The sequence below is a fragment of the Cnephaeus nilssonii genome, assembly GCF_951640355.1.
Source record: "Cnephaeus nilssonii genome assembly, chromosome: 21".
Classification (NCBI taxonomy): domain Eukaryota; kingdom Metazoa; phylum Chordata; class Mammalia; order Chiroptera; family Vespertilionidae; genus Cnephaeus; species Cnephaeus nilssonii.
The window spans coordinates 43,335,352-43,359,879 of record NC_137092.1 but is presented as its reverse complement, the minus strand read 5'-3'; the positions used below and the strand labels follow the sequence as shown (position 1 = coordinate 43,359,879).

At 61.4% G+C, this 24,528-nt stretch overlaps 1 protein-coding gene across 4 annotated transcripts in view; it reads left to right on the top strand.

Moving 5' to 3' along the window:
* Positions 1–6,838: 6,838 nt before the first annotated feature.
* NOS1AP (nitric oxide synthase 1 adaptor protein) overlaps positions 6,839–24,528 on the top strand; it is a 126,709-nt gene continuing 109,019 nt past the window's right edge. For all 4 annotated transcript variants that reach the window (XM_079761978.1, XM_079761977.1, XM_079761976.1 and 1 more), the window contains exon 1: positions 6,839–7,158. In XM_079761978.1, the coding sequence (XP_079618104.1) occupies positions 7,054–7,158 (105 nt within the window). In that variant the 5' untranslated portion in view covers positions 6,839–7,053. The remainder of the gene's footprint in view (positions 7,159–24,528) is intronic.

Genomic DNA, 24,528 nt, shown 5'->3' with positions numbered 1-24,528 from the left:
TCCGACCGCCACGCTCACTCTGGGTTTTAAATAGACAGGAAATGGGAACAGTCCCAGATTTCCGAACAGAGATCTAAGTGTGGAGGCGTAAAGCGAGGGGCCTGACATCAGCTCGGCAAGGAGGTTCCTCACAGCTCTCCGAGCCCCGAAGGGCCCTGACCGTGTGCCTCACCCAGGAGAGGGCCCAGGCGGGGGGTGGGGGGGTGGGAGGGGGAGCAGGGAGAGAGCGCGGCGGCGGGCCCTGGGACCATGGACAGCCGCTGGGCTGCCGGTCCCCGTCACCAGTGCTTGTGGGACAGACAGCGCAGTCGGGGCTGAGCTGTCCTCTCCTCCTGCGGGAGCTCGTCCGCTTCAGAGCGACAGTTTTCATTGTCACTTAAATAATCGGACGTATGTTGTTCTCCTTTTCTGTTTATTCAGGATGGGGGGGTGGGTAATCTTCCTGAATCAGCACCGAGTCATCCTCCAAACGCCTCCCTCGCAGGGCAGACACGCCTCCCACGCAGGGCAGACACGCCTCCCTCGCAGGGCAGACATCTCCCACGCAGGGCAGACACGCCTCCCTCGCAGGGCAGACACGCCTCCCTCGCAGGGCAGACATCTCCCACGCAGGGCAGACACGCCTCCCTCGCAGGGCAGACATCTCCCACGCAGGGCAGACACGCCTCCCTCGCAGGGCAGACACGCCTCCCTCGCAGGGCAGACATCTCCCACGCAGGGCAGACACGCCTCCCTCGCAGGGCAGACACGCCTCCCTCGCAGGGCAGACATCTCCCACGCAGGGCAGACACGCCTCCCTCGCAGGGCAGACACGCCTCCCTCGCAGGGCAGACATCTCCCACGCAGGGCAGACACGCCTCCCTCGCAGGGCAGACACGCCTCCCATGCAGGGCAGACACGCCTCCCACGCAGGGCAGACACGCCTCCCTCGCAGGGCAGACACGCCTCCCACGCAGGGCAGACACGCCTCCCACGCAGGGCAGACATCTCCCACGCAGGGCAGACACAACGCCTCCCACGCAGGGCAGACACGCCTCCCTCGCAGGGCAGACATCTCCCTCGCAGGGCAGACACGCCTCCCACGCAGGGCAGACACGCCTCCCACGCAGGGCAGACATCTCCCACGCAGGGCAGACACGCCTCCCTCGCAGGGCAGACACGCCTCCCACGCAGGGCAGACACGCCTCCCACGCAGGGCAGACACGCCTCCCTCGCAGGGCAGACACAACGCCTCCCACGCAGGGCAGACACGCCTCCCACGCAGGGCAGACACGCCTCCCTCGCAGGGCAGACATCTCCCACGCAGGGCAGACACGCCTCCCACGCAGGGCAGACACGCCTCCCTCGCAGGGCAGACATCTCCCACGCAGGGCAGACACGCCTCCCTCGCAGGGCAGACACGCCTCCCACGCAGGGCAGACACGCCTCCCACGCAGGGCAGACACGCCTCCCTCGCAGGGCAGACACGCCTCCCACGCAGGGCAGACATCTCCCACGCAGGGCAGACACGCCTCCCTCGCAGGGCAGACACGCCTCCCATGCAGGGCAGACACGCCTCCCACGCAGGGCAGACACGCCTCCCTCGCAGGGCAGACACGCCTCCCACGCAGGGCAGACACGCCTCCCACGCAGGGCAGACATCTCCCACGCAGGGCAGACACAACGCCTCCCACGCAGGGCAGACACGCCTCCCTCGCAGGGCAGACATCTCCCACGCAGGGCAGACACAACGCCTCCCACGCAGGGCAGACACGCCTCCCACGCAGGGCAGACATCTCCCACGCAGGGCAGACACAACGCCTCCCACGCAGGGCAGACATCTCCCACGCAGGGCAGACACAACGCCTCCCTCGCAGGGCAGACACGCCTCCCACGCAGGGCAGACATCTCCCACGCAGGGCAGACACGCCTCCCACGCAGGGCAGACACGCCTCCCTCGCAGGGCAGACACGCCTCCCACGCAGGGCAGACACGCCTCCCACGCAGGGCAGACACAACGCCTCCCTCGCAGGGCAGACACGCCTCCCTCGCAGGGCAGACACGCCTCCCACGCAGGGCAGACACGCCTCCCTCGCAGGGCAGACACGCCTCCCTCGCAGGGCAGACACGCCTCCCACGCAGGGCAGACATCTCCCACGCAGGGCAGACATCTCCCACGCAGGGCAGACACAACGCCTCCCTCGCAGGGCAGACACGCCTCCCTCGCAGGGCAGACATCTCCCACGCAGGGCAGACACGCCTCCCTCGCAGGGCAGACACAACGCCTCCCTCGCAGGGCAGACACGCCTCCCACGCAGGGCAGACACGCCTCCCTCGCAGGGCAGACACGCCTCCCACGCAGGGCAGACACGCCTCCCACGCAGGGCAGACACGCCTCCCACGCAGGGCAGACACGCCTCCCTCGCAGGGCAGACATCTCCCACGCAGGGCAGACACGCCTCCCACGCAGGGCAGACACGCCTCCCTCGCAGGGCAGACACGCCTCCCACGCAGGGCAGACACGCCTCCCTCGCAGGGCAGACATCTCCCACGCAGGGCAGACACGCCTCCCACGCAGGGCAGACATCTCGCCGTGTAGTTGTCCACTGTCCTCGGCTGCTGGCCCGGCACCGCCTGTGCCCAGGACCCTCCATCCTGCCCCCAACCCTGTGTAGCTTCGTGTCTCTACAGACCCTGTCTCCACATCTTCTGCCCTCCTGCTACTGTGTTCTTTATTGAAATTAAATTTTAATAAAATTCTGCCTATCAATCATCTATCTATCAGCTATCTACCTATACATCCACCCGCCCACCTATTTATCTGTCTGTCTGTCCATATATCTATCATCTATCATTCTATCTATCATCTGTCTATTTACCTATCTACTTACCCATCCACCCCGTCTCTCTATCCATCTAACATCTTTCTATCATTCTATCATCTATCTATCTATCTATCATCTATCTATCTATCATCTATCTATAATCTATCTATCTATCTATCTATCTATCTATCTATCTATCATCTATCTATCTATCTATCTATCTATCATCTATCTATCTATCTATCTACTTATCTATCCATCCACCCACCCATCCACCCATGCCCTTGTTTGTCTGTCCATTGTCTGTCTATCATCTACCTACCTATCATTCTTTCTATCTATCTATCTATCTATCTATCTATCTATCTTTCAATCGATATATGAAAAAGCATGTAGGTCAGCATGAGCGTCAGAATCTGTAATACCTTTTACAGCAATCTTTCTTATGGGGAGGACTAAATTATTTATTATTTATCCCAAATTATTTCGCATGTAATAAAACTCCATGATCAAACAAATGCTGACTAGAGGCCTTTAGTGACAGGGGGTACTCTCTCTACCTGTCTATCTATCCACCTACCTGCCTATGATTATCTGTTAGTCTGTTGTTCATCTATCTATCTATCTATCTATCTATCTATCTATCTATCATCTATCTATCTATCGTCTACCTGCCTATTTTTGCAGAGAAATCACTTAATAGTTTTGTTGCCACCTTTTAAAATGGGCTCATGACTCTCACTCTCTGTAACTCAGGTATAAATGCTGCCATGAGATAAAAATTTGAAGTTTTGGGGCTATGTTTTATCTAACGGGAGGAAATCATTACAGCTTGTTAACAATTAAAACTACTGTTTACACAAAGATTTTGTGAGTTCTTTCGTGCGTGTGTCTGAGGGGGACCAACAAGCTGACGTACTCTTCGTTCTTTGTTGGTCCTGCTCCTGGCGGGTCCCTCTGGCTGGCTGCTCTGAAACCTCCCGTCTCAGGTCCGCGTCTGTGAAGTGGGGACCTGGTCGGAGCTGCCTCCTGTGGTCCAGAGAGCCTGCACAGGAAGAGCTGGGCCAGCAAAGCAGGGTTCTATGGTAAAAGGCGAATTCATTCCCTCAGCTCCAAACACGGCTCAGAGTACAGCGAGCTGTGGGGGAATCCATAGCTCATCGCTGTGTGACGCCGAGATTCCGAGTGAGGAGCTCCAGCCCAGAACGACCAGGAAATGACTGAGCTGCTCTGGGTTCCCTGTTTCTGTCTTTATAATGAAGGCGCTGGGTTAGAGGACGACTGAGGAACATCCAGTTGCCATGTTCTGTCATTTAGGATTTTTTAAAATTTTAACAAAATTTAACATAGGAAGTATTGTGTGCTTTGGCAATTTATATTTTAACCAAACGTCAACTTCAAATAAAATTTGTATTATACAAAGTTTAAAATACAAGAGGATATGGAAAATGATATATATACTTGTCATTTGCTTTAAGAAATAAAACTTGCCTGGCCAGTGTAGCTCAGTTGGTTGAGCATCGTCCCAAGAACCAGGAGGTCCCGGTTGGGTTCCTGGTCCGGCACATGCCTGAGTTGTGGGTTCGATCCCCAGTGGGGGCGTGCAGGGGGCGCTGACCAATGTTCTCTCCCTTCTCACTCTGAAATCAATAAAGACATATTTAAAAAAAGAAATAAAACTTGATTTGTTTTTTATAAATTTGAAAATGCTTTGGGTGAAATTATCAATTACATTTAAAGGTGCAAAAACAAGGTTGGCATCACTGCTGGGAGGAAATGACTCCGCATGCCCATTGTTCCCGGCAGAGGGGCGTTCTGCGCCTGGGCCGTTCTGACCAATTCCCAGATGTCACCTCCTGCGATTTAGGATGTTTTTGAATTTAACACAAAGTTTTAATAAAATTTAGCACAGGAAGTATGGTATGCTTTGGCAGATTAACCCATTTTAATCAAATTAAAATCGTGTGACACCAAGTTTACAACACAGAGGCTATCGCAGGGGACGGAGGCCCAGCAGAGAGCAGCGTCTCCTCGGGAAGGTTCCGTCCAGTTGACGTGGCATGACCGTAGCTCAGCGGCAGCCCGCGCCTGGATCACACCTCCGGGAGTCCGCGGTGCACCGCGGCCGCAGCCAGAAGCCTCTCGGCACCCTGGGCCTCGGGCAGCCCCTCTAGGCAGAGCTGGGTTCGAATTCCGGTTCATTTCGCTCCCCAAGTGTGTGACCCTGGGCAAGTTATGGAATGCCCCTGGGCCTCAGTTTCTTAAAACAACGGGCTCGCCTGCCCTGGCCAATGGCTCAGTGGTTTGGGGTTTGATTGCAGTCGGGCACTTACCTAGATTGTGGGTTTGCTCCCCAGTCAGGGTGCACATGGAGGAAGCTGATTGATGTTTCTCTCTCACATCGATGTTTCTAAACTCTCTCTTCCTCTCTCTCTAAAAATCAGTAAAAACATAGCCTTGGGTAAGGATTAAAAACAATGTAAAAAAGAATGGAGCTAACCTTAGGGTTATTGTGAATACGAATTGAGATGATACTTGTAAGATGCTAAGAACACAGAGAACCACAGTGACTATCAGCTATTATTATCATTCGATTCCATTGCTAGTTACTGGGTGTCTACTACGTCGTAGTCTCTGTATGAGACCCTGAAATGCGTTGGGGGCTCAGCTGTTTGTGTCTGGTCTGCAAACTGTGTAACACAGCTTTAGATCAGAAGTCGTGGCAATCCAGTCCAGGGGGACCCACGTTGGTCCAGAAAAAGGCTGTTTGGAGTCAGAGGACACTTTGGGTTCAGGAGGGCGGGTGAGCGGTAAACGAAGCAGCTACTCGGGGTGTTTGTTGCCTCTCAGCTGCTGGGTGCCCGGGCCCAGGTTTTGGAGGGCGTCTTGTGATGCACATTAAAGCCCCTTTGACATTCGAAGAGTCAACGGTGCCTGATTAGCTCCTGTTCTGTATTTATAAAAAGGCTAGGGTGCATTTCCTCCGCGCAAATTATGTTTGGCTCCTGCTAATATTCAGGAATATAATAAAACTGTGCAGCACGACGCGTGTGGCCCATCTGCCCAGCCCCCGCTTGCTTTTATTGAAGGGGACACCCCAGAAGACGCTGCCCCTTGACCGGTGATGTCAGTAAAGAGGGAGTCGGCAATTTACAGGGAAGGACGGGATGAGAAATATGATTATGGCAGGAGTGCGTTTTCACACACGTTTATCACGGGAACGCGTGGGAAGACGTGCCTTCTGGAGGCGTTTCTCTGGAGCTTCCCGGGACTGCTCCACCCGCAGCCGGATTGCGGTTTGCGGGCTGCCTGGCCGGGCGGGTCCCGGGCCCCAGAGGCCGTTTCAGGCGCGGAGCTCCCGGGGGAGCTGACCAGTGGCCTCAGTGGGGCTGGGGTGATGGCTTCTCGGTGACTTCGGGGTGGCACCACTGAGCCATGGCAAGGACAGCGACCGGCCCTGTGCCCGGGGCTGCTGACAGATACGGGATATTGGTCCTAACCCTCCTCGGCCCTTCGTTCCCGTCTTCCGTGGAACAAGTCCCCGCACCGGAGGGAGGTGAACGGGCCGCGCACCACAGGCGGACGGCGCCCAGCCCTCTGCAGGCCGCTGAAGGGCCGGCCACAGGGTGTCCCCGGGAGGGAAAGGCTGTGGGCCCCGTGGCCCATTGCGAAGGCTGGAGCGTTCCCACGGCCCCGTCCGCGCCCACAGCGCTGCTCACAGGACAGTTTGGTCCCCAGAGCGGGCCTCCGAGTTAACGTCTGGATAGCACTGGGCCTTCCCGGTAAAACAGGAACAAAACGGTAAATACCGCCTCCATCACTGCGACACCGACAGCGAACTCCACAACCGACCCCAAGGCTCCTGCAATCTGGGAAACAAAGGCCGGCCAGCCTGTGCCCGGCGCCCGCGCCCAGCGGGGGAGTCCCGGGTCCGGCCGCAGGGGGCGCTCCTGCTCCGCGGACGCGCGGGGCGTGGCTTCGCGGAGGTGGGCGGGGCCTCGGCGCGGGGCGGGGCCACGGCGGCCGGAGGAGGAGCGGCCCGCGCTGAGCCGGCGTCTCCGTGACAGGCGCTCTCGCCGCCGCTGCCGCCGCCGCCTTTGGCCTTTTCTTCCCGGTCCCGGCCGCCCGCCCGCCGCCCGCCCGCTCCCGCCCGGCCTCCTCGCGGCAGGAACTGCGGCCCAGCCCGCCCGGGGCCGCGCGGGTCCCGCGCCCAGCCGCCCCTGCGCGGTCCGCAGCTCCCGCGGGCACCATGCCCAGCAAGACCAAGTACAACCTTGTGGACGACGGGCACGACCTGCGGATCCCCCTGCACAACGAGGACGCCTTCCAGCACGGCATCTGCTTCGAGGCCAAGGTGAGGCGGGGGCCGCCGGGGCGGGGCCGACCGACGGACCCTGGGCCAGCCTGGACCTGGGGGCTGCCGGGGCCTCTCTCTGGAGGGGGCCCCTCCCTCTGGAATCCGCGGCTCCTGCCCAGGATTGTGGAGCACCCGCAAAGTTTGAGCAGTATTGCTCCCCCCGCCCTGCAGACCCCCACCCTCCCCCTCCCCTCTGCAGGCCCCGCCCTCCCCTCCCCACCCCTTCCCCTCCCCCTTCCTACCCCTCTTCCTCCCCCTTCCTTTCCCTCCCCCTCCCCCTCCCCCTGCACACCCCTGCCCCCCTCCCCCCTGCAGACCCCCGCCCTCCCCCTCCCCCCTGCAGACCCCTGTCCTCACTGGCCCATAACTGATGAAGTTACTTCCCCGACCCTCATCCTGAGGAGGCACCCTGGTGGCTGAGCACAGCTGGGCCCTGGTCCTGCCCTGGGTTGGGGACGCTCTGGTGTTATTTACCTGCCGGATCCCGGGGAGAGGGGCTTTCAGGAAGGTCTTCAGAGGGGCTGCCGACTCTGCACGGAGGACGATCTTGCCTGCGAATGGCAGGTTAGGCGCCCAGGCCCAGCTCTCAGCCACTTCCCAGACGCCTGGTTTGCTGACGCTTTGAAGGGCCAGCGTTGAAGGGGGCAGGGGAACACCGTTTGCTAGTTTTGTGGCACAATGTGAAGTTTCAGCAGCTGGCAGGGACCCGCGCTGGTGAAGTCAGGGGCTGACTAGAAATCCCAGGCTGGGCCAGAGCCCCAACCTGCCCGTGGGGAGGGGCGGCTGGGAGCCTCAGTTCTGGCCCCTGAGCTGTGAATGCCCCACCCCGGCCCGCCCCAGCCTGGCCCGCCAGGACGTGCTTCTCAACGAGGAGTCCGGTTCCTGAATCACAGCTGGGGTTCCTTTGCCCTCACCTGGGAGCACCTCCCTGGACAGCTGGTGTCCATGTGCGCCCCTGTGCCCCTCAGGATGTGCCGATGCAGGTGGAGGGTCAGACCGTCAGGTGGCTGCCTCCTTCCGCTGGAGAGACTCTGAGAGCAGCTCTGGCCTGTGCAGGCAGCTATGCTGAGTCCCTTGGAGGCCTGTGGATTGGGAATCTGCCTCGTTTTGCCCCTGAGTAACCTTCCCCCAAGGTCGTGGCTGTTGCAGGGACCCCGGCCCGACCTGAAGCCCTGCGTGGAAGGCAGAGCCGCATCCCCGTGGGGCTGGGCCAGAGGGCTGCAGCCACGGCCTCACCTTGCTTCTCGCAGAGTAGGTCTGTTCGGTCGGAGGGATGTTTGGGGTAATTTTTGTCGGGCCTGTTGCTTTGGTGAGCAGGTGTTTTACATTTTAAAGTCCGAGTTTCCAGCACTGTCTTAGTGACTTAATCTCCTTGGACGTACGTACGCTGGGAACTGGGCTTTGTCTTGTTTGGTTCACTAGCGCTCCATTTTGCAAGAAGGAGGGTAAGAAGAGAGATAAAATTTAAAATGTTTTTAAGCCTTTTTGTTCTTTTCTCGCAGTCTCTGCATTTGATCTCAAAACCTAACATGCGTAAGAATCACCAGATGAAGGTCTGTTTCTTGGCACCCCCAATTCTAATTTGATGAATCTTGGGGGGGCCCAGGATTGTGGGTGTTAATGAGCACACCACGCGATGTGGTGCAGGTGGCTGAGACCAGACTGGGAAGCACTGGGCTTGAGGCTTGCCTCCAACTTGTTGGGCCTTGCCCTCCCTCCCCTGGCGTCTTTTCTGGGGGTGTCTGGGGGTGTGATGTAGTTCCTGTGGCGACTTCCTGGGCTCCCTCCCAGTGGAGCTCCATCAGGGGGGTCAGGGCTGGGCTCCCACACAGACCAGGCAGGGGACATAGCTGCCTCCACAGGATGGGGTGGAGGGGGAAGGACAGGCTGACTTTGAGGGCTGGGTCCTAATTCCCAGCTTCAATCCTTGGTCCTGGCCACCTGCGTATTCAAACCGTGTCAGCCCAGACCCCAGCAGAAGCTGCTGTGTGCCACGTGCCCTGGCTGTTCCCACCCCTCCCCAGGGCGTCTGCGGAACCACAGTCACCCCGACTCCAGGGTTAAAAGCCTCGCTTGCTTTGGAAAAGCACAAGCTGTAAAATGGAAATGCGTCGCTGCTGCCAGGCCAGGTACCCTTGGTGAGCGTGCCAGGCCCTTCCCCCAGGGCTGGCAGGCTGGCAGGAGCAAGCGGAGGCGTGACTGGCGGGTGCCGCTGGCTTCCGGGTGCCGCTGGCTTCCAGGCTCCGCGGGGATGGAGGCCGTGGCCGGGTGAAGGGCATGGGGTCAGGTTCTGCGCAGGTCACTGAACCCCGTGCTTAATGAAGCAGAATCCCAGGTGCTTTTCCTGCAGAACTTCACGCAGCCCTCGCTGCTTCCCTGGCGTGGGGTCCTCTTGTCCTGTAAACCAGGCTGCGGGCTCGGCGTGCTTCCCCCACGTGCACAGCCACACCGGGATCAAAACCTGGAGCTTTGACTTTGGACTCCCCGCCCATGGCTCGCTGAGATGGGCTGGGCCGGCTGAACACGGCTCCCTGCAGCGGGGCGTCGGGTACTGAGTGCTGGGCTGGGAGCTGCCCCTGAGGGACGCTGCCTGGGCTCGCTGACGGGGGGGGGGGGGTGGGGATGGGTGGGGGGGGGAGGGTGGCCCTCGGTGCCTGCCTCTGCCTCTCCCAGGCCCCGTCCTGGTGGCCATGCCATCAGCCCCCGCTCACCTCGGTGAGGACACCCAACGGCCACCACCAGGCTCAGCAGAGTGTCAGCAGCAGCCGTGCCTCCGTCCGGAGTGGGCTGGGGTCTGCACGGACTTTCACACGGAAGAGTGTCCGTCAGTGGAAACAGGACTATTCCTGGTATCTGCCTTTTTTAGATGAAAACATGGGGGTGGGAAAGAGGGACGTGGCTGGAGCCACAGACCTGCTGCGGAGGTGGTGGTCACAGCTGGTGCTTGGCGAGCTCTTGCGAGCCCTGTGCTCCTCCCGCGTGGCCGGGGGTGCTCCTCACACGGCAGCACTCTGCCCCGGCCTGGTCCTCTGGCCCTCGGCACTCAGCGCTCACGGCCAGCCCGCACGGGCACCCCGCACGCAGGGGACAGGCCGCAGGGTGCAGGTTGTCGGCCTGGAAAGCACCTTAGCTCACCTCGCACAACCTCCTCGTTGTGCAGGGAGGAAGGTGAGGTCCGAGGGTCGGTCCTGGGCACAAGGTCACATCGCCGCATCGGAACAGGGCAGGGCTCCTCCTGGCTCCCTGCACTCAGGCGGGCTGCTCCCTGCTGCTGCTCAGCAAGCGGCCCCCAGACCCAGTGGCTCCCACGGCATCTGTTCCATTTGCCGGTGACTCGTGGTCGGGAATTCCGGTGGGGCGGGGCACCCTGGCGGGGTCATCGGCGGGCCGCGTTCAGCTGCGGCAGGGCTGGGCTGGAGGGCCCGGCCGCCCCGGCTGGTCCACGTGCCGCCCTTGCCCCTGGGCCCTTGGGTTCCTCACAGCATGGTGCCCCTCACCGGCAGCTGCTTTCGGAGGGGTGTTTGGAGCAGTGATGACCTCCAGGCGACCCAGGGTCCTGTGGGCCACAGCAGGCCGTCGGCCAGCTCGGGTCCCAGGGCCGGAGAAGGGGACCACTTCTTGCTTCTTGACGGGAGAGTCAGGCTCCCTCTGCGAGAGCGCACGTGGGTGAGCGTAGCGCGAAGCTGGCTTTAGGTCACACTGCGCCACCGAGTTCATGCTCTGCCCTCTGGTTCCTGCGTCCCGGGAGGCCCTGCCTCAGCTCTGAGGGTGACCTCCCATCGGGTCCAGGTGGCCGGAGCCTGAGAGAGCAGGTGTCGGCGGCGGGAGGCATCGCCCACAGTGGACAGTCTGAAAGCACCCACAGCCACTGAGGGGCCGTCACACTGCTGGGGACCTGCTGAAGGCCTCCACTTGATCGTGTACACTTTTCCTGTTAATTTTCCTGAAATAGACTTGTTATTCTCCTACTCAAAACACTGGAAGATCCAAATTCTGAGTGTGGGATTCAGGTCTCTGTTCGAACACCCCCCTCACCACCTGCGCTTCAGGCCAAAGGAGTGCTCAGCGTCCCCCTCCCGCCATCTCCCGCTGCCGTCTCAGGCCGTCCACATGTCACGAGGAGGTGATGTCTCTAGTCCCTCCTCTGTGTCGAAGGGACTGACAGACCTGCTATGGCTTAGAGCTGCTTGCCCGTCTGATTTCACCCCCATTGTCACGTCAGGGTCCCTGTCACTTTGCCCCCTCTCTTCTGTGGTGCTAGTGCTGTTCTTGCATATAGGAAATGTGAATGAATGAATGAATGAATGAATGAGTGTAACTTTCAAGAGTCTCCCTACAAGGACTGCCAGGGCCCTCCCGTGTTGCCGAGTGGGAGGTGCCTCAGCCCCAGGCTCCTCCCTGCGCTTCCCTGGCTTTAGGCCTGCGCTGTTCCGGACCCAGGGGCCTGAGGGACTCCCCTGGGATCCAGGAGGCACCCGCTCCCACCTGAATGCTACCTACTTCCCCAGGCAGAGCCAGGAAGCATTCTTCCTGAATTAAATGGAATCCCAGTGTTGGCTGTGCAATGCAGTTAGAACCTTTGGTTATGGAACACGTGGCCAATTTCAGGAGTAGATAATTGCCATTTACTAGTAAAAACTTATTTTTAATCTGTTGTGTTCTCATTAACAAATTGACACCTTTCACCCCTAATTTATAGCTTCATGTCTTTTAATTTGCTGTGTTATAGTTGTTATGGCATGAATATGGTTGACAGCACAGCATAGCATGGATCCGGGAGCTAAACTGTGTCTGGGTTCAAACCCACTGTCCTCATTTGCTGTGTGGCCTTGGCGAGTGACTTACACCCTCATTAGCATCCCACGTGTACAGAGAGGACACGCCTGTTACCACCGCAGCGGCGAGCGAATCACGCGTGTGAGTACCCAGCACAGGGCCTGGCCAGAGCCGGCTGCGCACATCATTGTTGTTAGTACCGCGAATCGCGGTCTACGTTTCCATCCTGGAGCCATGACGCTCTGCTCCTTATGAGTCAGAGGCCCACGTTACACGCCTGGTTAAAGATCTAGCCGTAGAATTACTCCGATTCCTAAAGTTGCAAATCAGACAGCGTGACTACTTTGTGGGCCTAAAATAGCTGTCAGCCTCCTTGGGACGGAATAGGGGGTTGACGGGCGTCTGGTGTGCCCGTCCCGTTTGCCCCAGCCCTCCAGTCCCGTCAGGGTTAACCACCCGGCATCGTAAGCACGTGCGTTGTCGCTCTGCACCCTCTTCCTCTGGACTTCTCAGGCAAATGTTTCTTTAGGCAGAAGGAGTCTTGTGTCGTGGGATTAATGAAGACTTGTGACGCCTGCGTTTCCCTTTCAGTTTTTATATCAGCATCGTGTCTCCTAAGCAGGGCAGCAGCTGGCTCTCAGCACCACGTGCCAGGGCCCTGGCAGCCAGCCCTGCGCCCCAGGGAACCCCTCCACCACACCACCCCCCCGGGAGGGACCAGTGCTTCCTGCTGCGTCCCCCTCGCAGCCCGTCCCGCCGGGAGAACGCGGGACCGTGCTGCCGCCCGTGGGCTCCGGAAGCTGCGGTGCTTCCAGGGCTGTGGACACCATCTGCCTGGAGACTGATGAGACCTGAGCTCCCACCGCGGGGCGGGGCGGGGCGGCAGGAAGGGGCCCTGGCCCCCAGGGCACCCTGTGCTCAGTGCGCGCCCTGGAGGCAGGCTGTCTGCTTGCAGACTCACCTGGTCTGCTGCTCCTCCCAGCGGGCTCTGCCTGTGCGCTGTCTCTGGTCTGGACTACCAGCCCCTCCAGGCCGCGGGGCCCCCAGGCCTGCCGGTGCCGTCCACGCCGCAGAGCACTAACACTGCCGGCCGGCGCTTAGAAAGCTCTCGCTGCGCTCCAGGCACCGTGCCAAGCTCTCCTGAGAAAGGCGCCCTCCCGACGGCTGTGAGTGAGGGCTCCGCTCTGAGCCTCCCGGATGGGAAGCTGCTGCCTGGGACGGCGGGGTGACTGGCACATTTACGGCCGGACAGGCGGGCACTCACAGGAACAGCTGGGCAGTGCCTTTGAGAGCCGGCACTCTCCGCGTGTTAGCGATTTCACCTTGCAGTGGCCATGAGGAGGCGTCGCCCATTTTGCAGAGGAGGAGACTGAGGCCCATCTTTCTAGGTGGTGTGGGATGGGCAAACGGTCTATTCAAGGCGGTGGACCCAGGCTCTGCCTCCTGTTCTAAGGGGAGCAGCAGCCGGCTGCATCGCGCCGGGCCACCTCGCCGGGCTCTGGATGTGGGGATGAGGCATTGGATTCGGCAGCAGGGACTGGGCGGGAGAGACGCTGCTTCCTAACGGGGCTGTTCCTGGCTGGCTCCCGCCCACCCCTCCTGCCCATGCACCCCCATCCCCAGGCCCCCTCCTGGCCTCCCAGCCCCTGGCTCAGAGTCCTCCTCCGGAGTCCACCTTCGTTCCGAGCGTAGCCCTTCCCTGGCTGACGGGGTCTCTGGATGGGAAGCGGCGCGCACAGGGGAGCATTTTCTTTTCTGACCGAAGGAGGGTGACTGTCTCCACGGGCTGAGGGACAGGGTGTTCACTCGCCGCCTGCCTTCCCCGCACGCACACGAGACTCATGTGCTCCATTCCCGCCGCTCCGGGCCTGCGCCTGGCCTGCCCTAGGCTCGGCAGCCGTCGCACCCCATGCTCTTGGCACCCAGGTCTAAATATGAAACTTTCATTTTTAACTACGATGGGAACTACCTTTTGCTTCAAGGTCCTTAACGCAGCCGTTTCCTCCTGCAGCCAAGAACCTTGCAGCGCCCTCAGATGAGGGGTCCCCACAACTTCTGTGATCGGCGGAGCCGCTGCTCTTGCACCGGGTCCGTCAGAGCCCTGGGCACTGAGGCCCCCCCCCCCCCAGCCGGCCACGGGACGCGGGCTCTGGCCCGGGTTTGAGAGCCGTGGCGGGCGGGCGCAGGGCTTGGGTTGGGCTGCGTCTGGTGCTGTGTTTCGTGAAGGCGGCTTTAGAGGCCTGGCGGCGCTCACGCTGTCGCTCACGGCGTGTGGGTGTCCTTTCTCGTTCAGGGGGCGTTCTCCTGTTCCTGGAAGGGTGGGTGCTTTCACCGTTTGGGTGCTGTGTTGGGAGACTGGATCTTAATTAAGTCTCTGTCCTAGGTAGAGCCTCCCAGTGAGCCGGGCGGGCCGGGGGGGTCTGGATGGTTTGTGGCCTCAGCTGACCCCTCTCGGGGGGCAGGCGTGTGTCCTGTGGCTCATGTGGGCTCTGCCTCGCTGCCGGGCCGCCTCTGCCACCGCCAGGAGGCGGACGCCTGTGCCAGGGAGGGAGGCTGCTCCCGCCCCCTCAGCCTGCTGAGACTCCCCAGGAAGGAGGGGGGACCCCCACCGCCTGGCGAGGGCAGCGTCTGGTGGAGCTGGCTGCCCAGGGCCGGGCGGGACACGTTGCTTTCTCTGGCTTTGGCTGAAGTGAGAACTGCCATTTGTGAGTTTTCTGCCCGGCGAGACCGCCCTTCCCCGGCCTTCGGCGGGAAGAAGCAGGCTTTTCTGGAGACGTGTGTGTGTGTGTGTGTGTGTGTGTGTGTGTGTGTGTCTGCTGGTGTCTCTGGGTCGTGGCTTCTCCAGCAATCAGCCTGGGGTCTGGAGAAAACCCGGGAACTCAAGGACCATGCTGTCCCTTGGGTGCTGGCGTCCCTGGTGTCTGCCGCCTCCTCTCCGTCTGTCCGTCTTACGCGTGTTCTGTACACAGGGCCTGGAGGTTCTGGTAGCTGCCGCCAGGAGGAATGGGGAGAAGCGTGTCTGCTCCATCTTCTGCAGACGGTGTTCACGCATTGCTTTATTATGACCCAGTGATTCCATTTCTGAGAATTTACCTGAAGAAATCCAAAACGCTAATTCAAAAGAATGCATGCACCCATGTTCCTAGCAGCGCAGTGTACAATAGTCAAGATCTGGAAGCAGCCCAGTCGACGAGCGGATGAAAATGCTGTGGTCCGTTTACAGCAGGGAATACTGTGCAGCTGTAAAAAAGAAGAAAATGTACCACTTGAGGCAACGGGAGGGACCTGGAGAGCATTCTGCTAAGTGAATAAGTCCGTGAGAGAAGGACAAGTATCACATGACCTCACTCGTGTGGAATCTAATGGACAAGCTGAACCACCAGCCGACTCAGAGAGCAGGCGGACAGCTCTGGTGGGGGAGGGCGTGGGAGTATGTTGGGCGGGGAGGGAGGTGTTGGGGGGGTGTGAAGGGATTGAGCAAAACAGGAAAGAAAAGAGAGAACTCCTGGGCCTGAACAACAGTGTGGTGATGGGGGGAGGGGGTGGGTGGAAGAGGGCATTAGAGGGCATAAATAAACGGTGATGGGAAAAATAAAATAAATTTAAAAAATAAAATAAAAGTGAAAAACATTAGCTGTGTTTTTCCAACTGTAAAAAAACAAACAAAAAACCTCAACTCAAGGAGCAGCGTGAGGGGCTCGGGTGGGAACAGGGCCAGCGAGCCGGTGTCGCTGGGCAGAGCGGGCGGCCTCAGGACCGCACCCCGGGCTCCCTCAGCGGCCACGGCGCTGCCCGCACCCCTGCCCGCGTGCCCCGGAGTCTCCTCTCACCGCTGCCCCGATGCGGCTCCTGTGCGGGCGGGAGGCGGCGAGCTGGGAGATGTGGCTACATTACGTGCTGAGCATCAGCTACGTGCGGGGCGTTGTGCGGGCGTTTTTAGACTTTCGTCTCCCGCCACCTCACTGAGGGTGGCACAGCCCGGGAGAAAGGAGGGTCCAAGGCCACTGCGAGCCCACTCCCGGGAGGGGCTGGGACCGGCGGGGCCAGAGCCGCCATCTCCCCTGGGGCGGCCGTGCTCCCCTCTCAGCTGCCTGCGGGCACAGGCTTCTGGGGGCGCGGGCTTCTCGGGGCGCACGCCAGGGGCCGAGCCGGGAGGGGGAGGGGCGTGCGGGCGGAAAGGCTGCTGCTGGCTGTGGTGGGAGAGGGGGTGCATGGGGTGTGGTTACTCAGCGTCGGGGGGATCAGAGCCGCAGGAGAAGTGACGCGGGAGGAAGGCCCGTCCCCCACGAGGCTCCACGGACCGGGCTGGAGAGGGGGACGGCTTCCGGGGGCAGTGGGAGACACGTGTGTCCAAGGCAGGACATAAACTTACTGTGTGTGTGCACAGGTGTGTTTCAGATAGCCATTAAATGACACGTATGCACAGGGCTCCCGTCCCGGGCGGGCCCTGAGCCGGACGGCGACGCTGCGTGGAGAGGGCCTGGAGGGGGCCGAGGCGGCCCACGCGTGCTCTGGGCGCTGTGGGAGCACAGAGCAGAAAGCCGCGGACTAGTCTGCTCTCCCAGGAACGCGAGAGGGAGCTGCCGCAGCCACAGACGCGGCGTTAGGCGCCACCCGCTCCTCGGCGTCTGGGGCTGGGCCGGGGGCGGGGCGGGGGGCTGCGCCCCGGGTCTGTCCGGGCTGTGCATCGTTGTGCCCTTTCCACCCGAGTCCTGATGCCCCGCGGGGAGCAGTCTGAGAGCTCCCTCTGCCTCCGCGTGTAGGACGCATGTTATTAGGCTGATGAAACTGAGCAAGTTAAGGTCTGTTTAGCTAAAGGGGTGAGAATGAGGCACGCTGTGAGGTGAGAAAAGGGCTGAGTGGGCGCCATGGGCCATAAGACCAGGGAGTCCCTGCCTCGGCCCAGCCTCTGCTGGGGAGTCGCCTGGCATGGGCACGCCAGCGGGGTCCTGGCACTGCCACCACGTGCTGGGCCGCGGCCGGTCGGTCACGTGGGCGCCTGGGCAGCACTTCCTCTGCGTCCCTGGGCTCTCCGTCCACGCTCCCCGGCCTCCTGGCAGCGACTGTCCTCACCCCCCTGCTGGGCCTCTGCCGGGGAGAGCCTCCCGGGGCTCGGAATGTGGTGTTCGATGCCTCTGCCTCCCGGCCAGCTCTCCCCAAGATGCTGCCGGTTGCCATGGTGTGGGTTAATTTTCCTTCCCTGACAGCGAGCGGCCTGAGGCGGCTGCGGTCGTGGACCCAGCCCCCACGCCGAGCCCACCCTGTCTCCGGAGGCTCAGCCCATCCAGTTCCTACCCCATCTCCCCACGCTGGCTCTTCCCCCTCGAGCCGTTGGTGTATCTCTCAGCGTCTGTGCGCCTGGCTCGGAGCCGGCCCTCGGCGGCTGAGCTGTATTTTCTGCCGCTCCGCCGCGGCCCGCAGGGGCTGCTCGTGGGCGCCTGTGGCTCCGGGAGCCCAGCCGCAGGCTGTCAGCGCGGCCGTCCTCGGGGCCGGGGTGTCAGGTGCCATGGCGATGCCTTTAGTGCCTCCTCGTTTCCTCCTTCCAGCAGCGTGGCGTTGTCATCACTGGCCCTCGAGGCACACGCTGAGGGCTGACTCGCCTCTGGAGGGGGAAGGCGGGAAGCATTGCCTGCGCCGGTGGGCACGCGGCCACCCTCACCTCCGGACGGCCTGTGGCTCGGTACTCCCAGGGAGGCCACCCCAGAGCCTGGAGCGCGGCCGGACGCGCAGGACAGGTGGCTCCGCCAGCCCACCCTCTGCGGGCCACAGCCGCCCGGGGCGAGCCCCTTCGGCTCGTGCCGTGGTCTCCGCGGGAGGAGGGAGGAGGGCGGAGCTGCCAGAGCCTGAACCTCAGGGAACATTCTCCATGGCTCCTGCAGACCAGCCCACCCCGGGAGCCTCCTCCCAGCTGCTGACGCCCACACTGCTGGCCCGGAGCGGGCGGACAGCGGCGCCTGCCTCACGCGTGGGCATGCGGAGGAGGCACTGTCTTCCTCCCTTAGCCGCTCCAGGATGTTGCTCGCATGTAACTGCACAAAAGCAGAACTTAACTCATTACTGTCTTCTGCTCTCAAATATGGACACCTTTTCCTGCTCCGTGGGAATAAAAAGAACGTTCTGAAAAGTCTGTCATCAATTTGCCCTATTTCAGTGAAAATAAAATGATACCCAAACTCTAGAAAAATGGCAGCAGTATAATTATTGGATCTGTGGCAATTCCTATAAAAAATTAAAAACGCATGGACAGCACCTGACAGGATTTGGTGACCAGACACCCGCACAAGCCCCACGCAGCTGGGACCCCAGCACCAGCGGCTGCCGTTCCCATGGAGACACATCGGGCTCAGCGCGGACCTGCAGGAGGAGAGCCAGAGACTACAGGTCCCAGGGAGCGCGGGGAGCAGGGGCCACGAGAGACGGGCTGCCCCGGCCCTGAGAGCTCTCCCCGACGGGCTCGGACCGGAGCCCTAATGCAGCCGGAGAGCCAGCAGGAAGAGCCGGTTCAGGTTCAAGGGGCAGAGGGCACGGCCCGTGTTCCTAATTTAGATGAAAACAACGGGGAATGGGGAAGGTGGCAATGCGTCCTTTTAAAAACTCAGGGAAACAAGTCCCCATAAGAATTGAGAACAAACATCAAGGTCGACTCCACTGGCGTTTCCATGAGAACGAGGACAGAAGCAGAATCCCCTCCCGGGCGGCGGGTGGCCAGAAACATGTCCCAGACAGACCGGCCACAGATACAATGTAACAGTTCGTAAATGAGCCAAAATATTTAAAATGGTGTAAGACATGAAAGAGGAAATTAGGATTATGGAAATTCTGAAACAGAGTAACAGAATTCAGGAAAGACTCTAAAGAAATTATTTTAGAAGTAAAAACTAAACTAGAAGAAATATAGGAAAAATAAACCTAATAAATGCCTGAAAAGTAGGGAAAGTTTTAAAGTGAAGAAGAAATATAGCCGAGACAAACATCGAAGACACTCCGTCCTCCAGGCGGAGAGAGCGTCCACAGGACTGAGGGCTCCGGGCGCCACCACGCACGTGTGGTGGGCGCTCTGGCTTCCCTGGGGCAACGGTCCCCATGCAGGTGGACGCCCCGCACCTCTGGCCTGTGGCCGTTACACATCCCAACACCCCCATGGAGCGCCCTCCCTCGCCCTCCCTCTCGGGGGTTTGCATTGCGAGGCCAGGAAAGGGTTCTGAAACCAGGCGTGTCCACCTGGACCTGCTCACGACTGCCCTGTGCGAGCTCGGCAGCTGTGCTGGCTGCACGCCGAGTCACCGCCCGGCCCGGGGCTGAACACACTCAATGCTGTGCATTGTGGACCCTAAATGTAGGCAAGGCCTCCTGAGGAGAAGGCACAGTGCAGGAGGCTCCCACTGCCCCCACCCCCCGCCCACCCGAGGGGCCTGGGCCGTGGGTCACAGGGAGGCCACGGGAGCGTGCTGCCTCGGGAAAGTGGCTCCTTGAGGCCAGAGGCCACTGTCTGGGCGGCTTTCTTGTCTGGCCGCCCTCACACCCGCTGTTGGCTTTTGCAGCTTCTCAGCCGCGTTAATGACGGTGTGGTCTCAGGCCCTTTGTTTGAGAGTTATTTTTGTCTCCACGCACAGACAGGGCCGCTGGGACCAGACTCAGGGTCACGCCCTCCCTTGGCTGGGGGAAGGTGGTGTCCCTGGACTCCAGAGCCCCCCCTGGTGCCGGCCCCTCGGAGCAGGCACTCCCGGGGATGTGCCGAGATGGGGAGAGGGCTGGGAGCCGGTCTCGTTGCCAGGGTGAGCACTCCCTGAGCTCGAGGGCAAGCCCGGCGCCAGGCTGAGCTTCAGGGCTGTGACCTTGGGCAGGACAGTGGCCTGCAAGGTCCTGGGTGCAGGTGTGGGCGGCGCCAGGCGGGGTTCCCTGGGCCCCAGGTGCTGGCCGGCGTGCTGGTGGTGAGGGCGCAGGTCTGCGTGGGCCTGGTCTCCCTTGCGCCGCACGCCGCCGCGTGGAGGAGACACTGCATCCTCCTGATGCGAAGCCGCCGCCTGCACTGGGCAGTGGAGCTGGCCGCCCGGGGTCTCTCGGGACTTGGTTCTGCGGAGGTTCCCTCTGCAGCTCAGCTGCTAACGTGCCTGCTGTCCGTCTGCAGCCTCCCAGCCTCCACCCAGCCGGAGCGTGGTCCTCACTGAGAGCAGAAGCTGCGAACGTGGGCGTGGCTGGGCGTGGCCCTAGTGGCATCCCGGACGTGGATGGTCCCTGAGCCTCTTCGCCTGCTCACAGCTCCTTGGACTCTGACCTCGCTGGGCTGTTGGTTTCGCAGACTCTGCTGCAGCGAAAGGCTGGCTGTGCGTGCAGGGTCACACACGGCCTCCTGCTCATCCGTTCTTCCCTGCAGCCCGAGCCGGTGAGAGCCCGGCGCACCGGCCCAGCCACGCCTGCGGGCCCCCCAGCCAGTCTCGCTGACGGACGGCGGCTTCACGAAGGCCCCTGAGCGTCTGAGCAGAGCTGCGGCCATCCCGGGCCTGCCCGCGCCAGGAGCCCTGGCAGATCCTTGGACACTTCGAGGCCATCTCTGTCTTTCTTTTGACGTTGCACGAGGCTCAGATGTTTGGTAGTTTAATATGATAGATTCAGAGGTGGCACCTGGACCGTGGGCAGGGAGGACAGGCCGTCCGAGGGACACAGTCTCGGGGGCCGGTCAGAGGCCCCCGCCCCCAGCATCCCTGTAACAGGACCTTTCCCCAGACCCTTCCTTCCCACAGCTTGCCGTGAGCGGGTCGTCCTGCGGGCTTGGAGGGGAGCAGGTGTGCCGCTTTGGGACAAGGGGCAGACTTTGTCCCAGTGTCTGGGTCAAAGGGACACCGGTTCATTTTTCAGGTCCGGGCCCTCGTGTGAAGATGGGTCTGCGCCACGGCCCCAGGGAGCGGCGGGGGGGCGCCCGTGGACAGCACTTCCAGTTCGAGGGCGGAATCCAGGGTCCGGAAGCGCTGGCCTGCGCCTCCCGGGCCGGGAGCTCCTGTGCTGCATTTTGCTGTCTGCATCGCCGGCCCTGGATCCCGCAGGTCCCACGTGCCCTGTGATCTGGTGGGTGTGGGCGCGGACTAGATGCGCGTGGGCTGCCGCTGCCGCCTGTGTCTGATGTGGTGCCCGCTCCTGGGTAGCGACTCGTGTTAACGGATGAGTTCTCGCCGGGAAACGCACCGTGACTGCTCTTCCTCTGTCAGGGGGTAGGACTCCGGCCCGTGCCGTCCTTTCCGCTGGAGGGGATGTCGGGGGCCCCTGCTGCCCTCGCCAGGGTGCTGGCCCCTCCTCCTGGCCGCTCAGGCCTGTGTGGGCCCTGGAGCGCCTGGACTAGAAGGGGCTGGTGCCTGAACTCACCTTGGAGGCTGCAGTGCGAGGGCCTGTCCTCCTGAGGGGCCTGGGGGCATCCTTCCAGCCCTTCCGGAAGGTTCTGTGCAGGGAAGGCTGCCTGTGGGGCACACGTGTGTGTGTGCGTGTGTGTGTGTGAACACGGGCCTTAGCAACCAGGGCCTCTCGCCACCCGAGGACCGACGGGCCACGTGTCCCTTTCTCGCCTCTGCTTTCTTTCCCCACACCAGCCGGGGCACCTTTCTCGTGCCTTCTGGGCCCCGCCCATCCCGCGGTCCTTCTCAGTGTTTGTCCGGAGGACGGCTAGACGTCGCTCAGCGCCTTTGACTTTCAGTTACGACAGCGTGCGCTCCGCGTGCGTGGTTAGCCCGTGCAGGCAGAGCCCTACCTACGAATGACCGCGCGTCTTGCGTAGATGTGTTAGCCGATGGATGTTTTCCCGTTTGCTCCGTGGGTGCTGAGCGTTGCTGCGTGTCCAGGGCCGTGCAGGGGAGCGGGGTTAAGCTGGGGGGGGGGGGTGATCATTGGGACCAGCCAGAGCTCTTGCTGAGCGATGCTACGTTCTTTTGAGTCGTGGACCCAGGAAACCCAGCGCGAGCTTTGGCTCTCTCCTCCACAAGCTGCGCATGAACAGGCCCTTACAGGTCGCCTCAGGGCCCGTGGGCCTGGGCGGAGGTTCCCGGGGTCCTAGGACCCCAGCTGAGAGCCACTTGTCTGATGTGACAAGTCCCTGAGGAGCTGGCTGGTAACTCGCCGTCAGCGGCATTTGGGGAGATGGAGATGCTGTAGCTGGACCCGCACGCGGTTCCTTTTTAAGAAAACCTCGGAGCAGGTCATCTCCCCGTGGGAGCAGCCAGAGGAGGCAGCCGGGCCCCAGGGGAGCTAGTGCTTCAGGTCGCTCGGAGGGAGAGCAGTGATGGGTGGGTCCGCCGGGGGGCCCTCGCTCCCCGCCGGCTGCAGCGGGCTTCACCCACACTTTATTTCCATGGCATCTGGTGTTCTGGGCTCTTATCGTTCATGGTCTTTTGGGACACACTCAGTTGACTTGTTAGTCCAGTCCACTCAACTATCTGTTCTTTGATTTCCTTCTAACCATGCAATATTCACTCCTTGTACATACTTACAAGAAGTTCGCCATACCAGAAAAGAATATTCAATGTTATCTTAAATATTGACCATCTTCTTCATTACCCAATATCCCTGAATGAAAACTCCTCAGAAAGTGTTTATGTTCCAAACTGAAGTTATTTGTAATCTCCTGTCTTTAAAAGGGGTAGATTTTCCGTTTCCCATTATCTTTTTATTCTTTCTCTTTTCTCTTTATTTACAACGTAGAGACTGACTCCTGCTGTTTGCCAGGTGCCTTAGCAGATGAACGCGGCATCGAGCTGTGCGGGGAAAGTTGTGCTCTGCCTTCAGCTCTCACCTCCTGTGTTCTCGGGAGGAATCGGTGACACGGGAGAGTGGGGCTCCGGAGCCAGGGCGGCCGGGGCTTCCTGTCAGCTGGTCCGTGCGCTGGCTGCTGAGTCACGGACGGGTGGGTTCTGATGAGGCCGTGGGTTCTTTCCCAGTCTCAGGCGACTCCTGTTTGGCCTGGTGACCGGCTTGCTTTTTCCCTTCCCTCTGCGCAGGGCTCGCCAGAGTGGAAGGAGCTGAAAGTGCCGGCTTTTGTGAATGTTCTCGTCATCTCACGCGGTGGCGGGTCCCCCGCCGGGCCTTTGTCTGTGCTGTCCCCGTTCTGCAGCGCGCTGGCTGCATGAAGCTCCGCAGGAGCGGTCACCTGACCATCGCCCTCTGCGGTCCGGCCTTTCTCCGCGCCCTGCCGCGGCCGTGATGGCGCGATAGCTGTTTCCCGGGCCGCCTCCCCGCCCCGAGGCCGCGGGCTCCAGCCATGGGCCCTTGTTTTCAGGCGTCCTTGTTGCTCACGGCCCGCAGCACAGACCCCACCTGCTCAGGCCCCGTCCCTGCCGCAAGCACACACATGCCCTCCCGCGCCCGCCTCCTGCCTGCGTGGCCTCTCTTCCCACGTCTGCTTCTGTTTGTCCGGCCGGCGCAGCTCAGACACGCCCTCTGGGCTGTCCCCAGCTCTGCTCCCCGGGCAAAGTGCACAGTCCTTTCCCGCCGGACGCACCCCTGCTGGCCCTCACGCGGCCTGGGCGCGGGGTGGGGAGGCGCTGTCATCCACCTGCTCCGTCATTGGCCCAGAGCAGACACTCACTGCCCTGAAAGCAATGCACCCAGCCGCTCCTAGCGGCCAGGGCACCGCCCGGCCCCGCTCCGCCCCTGCAGCTCCGTCTCCCCCTCAGGACCCGCGGGCCCAGGGGCCGCGTGACGCAGCTGGACGGAGGACCACGCAGGCGCTGCCTGTGGTTTGACGTGTGCTTCCCACAGACATTGCAAATCACCCCAGTAACGAGCGTGCTCCACACGTTCCCTGGGCTGAATAGAGCCGCTCCTTGCCGGCTGCACCGCGCCGGGGGAGGTGTTCTAGGAAGACGCTGGCAGACCTGTCTGCCTTCTCGCCATCGTGGCCTGCAGCACAGAGCAGCCCCTGCTGCGCCCAGGAGGCCTGGCCCGGGCTGCACGCGGCTGCTGGCGGCGGCGCTGAGGGCAGCAGCCTGGAGGCGGCAGGTCTCTTGCTGCAGGTCTGGTCCAGGGTCTCGGCAGGATTCGAACCCAGGTCTTCCTTCCTTCCAGGCCATGCTGCTTGGTAACAGATGGGTGTTGAGTGAGTTTTTATTTCTCCAGCAGAATCGTGGGCACTCACTGCTCTGCAGCCGCGCTCCGCCGGGCAGAGGTCCCCCTCCCGCTCTGCTTCTCAGGCGGCGCCCCCTCCCGAGAGCCGGAGGGCGGCCGGCTGGTGTGCCGCTCTCTGGGCTGCGCCGGTGCCACGCTGTCCGGGCGGGCGGTGGCCATCAGAGCTCCCCTCTCACCGAGCCGGCGGAGGGCCTTCGCGAGGTGGTCTAGTCCACCGTCTTGGCCCGGACTCCACGGTCAGCTCCGAGGCCGTGCCACGTGGGCTCCGTGCGTGCGCCCAGCACCTGCACACGCCCGGGTCGCCAAGGCTCTGCTCAGGGACCAGGGGTTTAAAAGTGACGCTGCTTCTCAGGACGCACGCGGGCCTCACAGACGAAGCTTTCCTTGATGGGCAGGTTCGCATCTGCAGATTGAGCCCCATCCGTCTTTCTGCAGAGAAAGGGAGTGAGACTCGGGAGGACCCGTGAGCCGTGAGTGAAGCGGAAG